This window comes from Chrysemys picta, chromosome 12 (genome assembly GCF_011386835.1).
Source record: "Chrysemys picta bellii isolate R12L10 chromosome 12, ASM1138683v2, whole genome shotgun sequence".
Lineage (NCBI taxonomy): Eukaryota > Metazoa > Chordata > Testudines > Emydidae > Chrysemys > Chrysemys picta.
The window spans coordinates 20674102-20676580 of record NC_088802.1 but is presented as its reverse complement, the minus strand read 5'-3'; the positions used below and the strand labels follow the sequence as shown (position 1 = coordinate 20676580).

Sequence of the window (2479 nt, the reverse complement as noted above, 5' to 3'; positions counted from 1 at the left end):
ATGTTTACATTAATTGATGTGTGTACACACACAAATGTGCATGTGTATCCCTCTGCACAAACCACTGTCCTCCTCTGCCTCGTTTCAGATGTTCTGATATTTGCTCTTTTTTACACTTGGTAGAAGGTTTTCTTGAGCTCAGGTGATGCCCAGTACTCCCAAAGCCACAACAGCCTTGGCATCTGGAAACCAGGAAGGCTGGGATTCCCAAAGCAAGCGTAGGGAACTAAACACACAAATTACAGTTGGATGTGGGTGCCTATTTCCCACGGGCTCCTTGGAAAATCTCAGACAGACTTCATATTTTATAAAGGATAAATACCAGCATTAGAGCCTCAGCTATGCAGTGCCATGTTGTTTTGGACCGAGAAGAGGGACTCGGTTCAGACATGTCTTCACAGCTGCTCTACCCTCCCTCCAACCTTGAATACTTGGTCATGAACAACGCTTTTTCTGCATGTTTTTGTTTTTTGGGCAAATCTCTGTGCAGGTAAAGCTGGGGGGAGGAGCTGTTGTTGTGTGCATGGGGGAAATACCATGAGGGAAATCAAAGATCTTAGAAACATCTAAGACACCAAAGTTTCGTGTCCACATTTCATTTTGCAACCATGCAAAGACACTTCAAGCAGAACTGGACAATAGGGGCCATGATATAAGTCCCTCCTCAAACTTTCTGCCTTTAACATCACAGAAATTTTTTCAGGCCAAGTGTTGTGAAATCCTGAGTGATGCTGGGGAAGAAGAAAGGCCCAGTCAAAGAGATCGATAATAAATCCAGTTAAGATTGTAGGCAATCATCATAATTCTGATGAGATCTGGACTAGGTTATTCAAGGTGGTCTAAAGAAATTAGATACTGAACTGCCAATGGGAGTTGGGTGCTAAACTTCCTGAGGCCGTTCTGAAAACCACAGCCTAAATCATGCCTAAATTCTGCATTATAACTTTCCTGAAGGCCCCCTTCACCTCTTGGTTCCTCAGACTGTAGATGATAGGGTTAAACATTGGGGTGATGACCATGTACATGAGGGACAGAGCTTTATGGAAGCCTGGGGACAGCTCCGCTGATGGTGTCATGTACATGATAATGATGGTCCCATAATACAGACTCACCACCAGCAGGTGAGAGGCACAGGTGGAAAAGGCCTTTTGCCTCCCGGCGGAGGAGGCGATTCGCAGGATGGCCGAGAGGATAAGAACGTACGACACAATTATGAAGAGGAAAGGGACAAGGCTTACCAGGGAGCAGGAGACCAGAATGGTCATTTCCACCAGAGGGCTTTTTGCACAAGATAATTTGAGCAGCTCCTCCATGTCACAGAAGAAATTATTAATTTCTTTTGGGCCACAGAAGTTTAGGTCGGGCACCATCCCCACTACTGAAGCCGAGGCTGAGAAACCAGTTATCCAGGAGGCAGATACCAACAGAAGGCAGACCCTGAGGTTCATCATAACCTTATATCTGAGTGGGTTGCATATGGCTAAGTAACGGTCATAAGCCATGACTGCAAGAAGGGAGCACTCTATGGAAGCTAAAGCACCGAAGAAAAATAACTGCGTGATACAGTCCCTGTAGGAGATTGTCCTATCCTCTACCAGGAACCCAGCCAGCAACCTGGGGGCAATGACTGAGGTGTAGCAGGTCTCCAGGAAAGACAAGTTCCCCAGGAAGAAGTACATGGGGGTGTGAAGCTGCTGATCAGCCACAACTAGCGCAACCATGAGGAGGTTCCCAGCCATGGTCAGAACATAGATCACCAGAAACAGCACAAAAAGCAGAATTTGAACTTTGTTCAGGTTCCCGAATCCCAGAAGGATGAACTTGGTGATGGATGTTTCATTTTTCCATTGCATGTGTGCCATGTATTCTCTGCAAGGAAAGAAAGGAAGGAAGAAAGATTTACCAAACCTGAAAGATTTCCTTTCCCCCAAACTACAACTATTTCCTAGTTATTCCATCCCTTTTAACTGTATTCAGTATCTACTTAGCACCAGATTATCAAAAGCGTTTAAGGGCCTAAAGATTCACTTACTCTTCTAGTGGCATTTTACAAAAGTACCTCAATAGCTAAAGTTCATTGATTTGAATGGATCTTAGGTGCCTAGATGCATCTGAAAGTCCCACTAGACACTGAAATACCTTTAAAAATCTGACCCGGGACCTGTTTAAGTACATTAGTAAATCCAACTAAACACCTATCTGCATCATAAATGCCTTTGAAAATATGTCCCTTAATATATCATATTTTTTCATGCGGCCTGATGTGATATGGCAGTTGTTACAACAGCTACAAATACTTCCATTAACATGAACCCAGAACTTCATGGAAGGGTCCTTTTCAGTTAACTCTGTAAAGGGAAAAAAAACAATGGAGTTATGCATCTGCAAACCCCAGAGTAACCTACCTATAATTTTATCAGTAACATGCAATAATATATATGGGTAAGATTCTCATTCCACATCCATTTAAAGCCTGCTT

At 43.6% G+C, this 2479-nt stretch overlaps 1 protein-coding gene across 1 annotated transcript; it reads right to left on the bottom strand.

The window, feature by feature from the left end:
* Nucleotides 1-914: 914 nt before the first annotated feature.
* LOC112060836 (olfactory receptor 5AP2-like) lies at nt 915-1936 on the bottom strand. Its single transcript, XM_024112851.2, has one exon. The coding sequence runs from the start codon at nt 1860-1862 to the stop codon at nt 915-917; it is 948 nt and encodes a 315-aa protein (XP_023968619.2). The 5' UTR covers nt 1863-1936.
* Between the last annotated feature and the right edge of the window lie 543 nt (nt 1937-2479).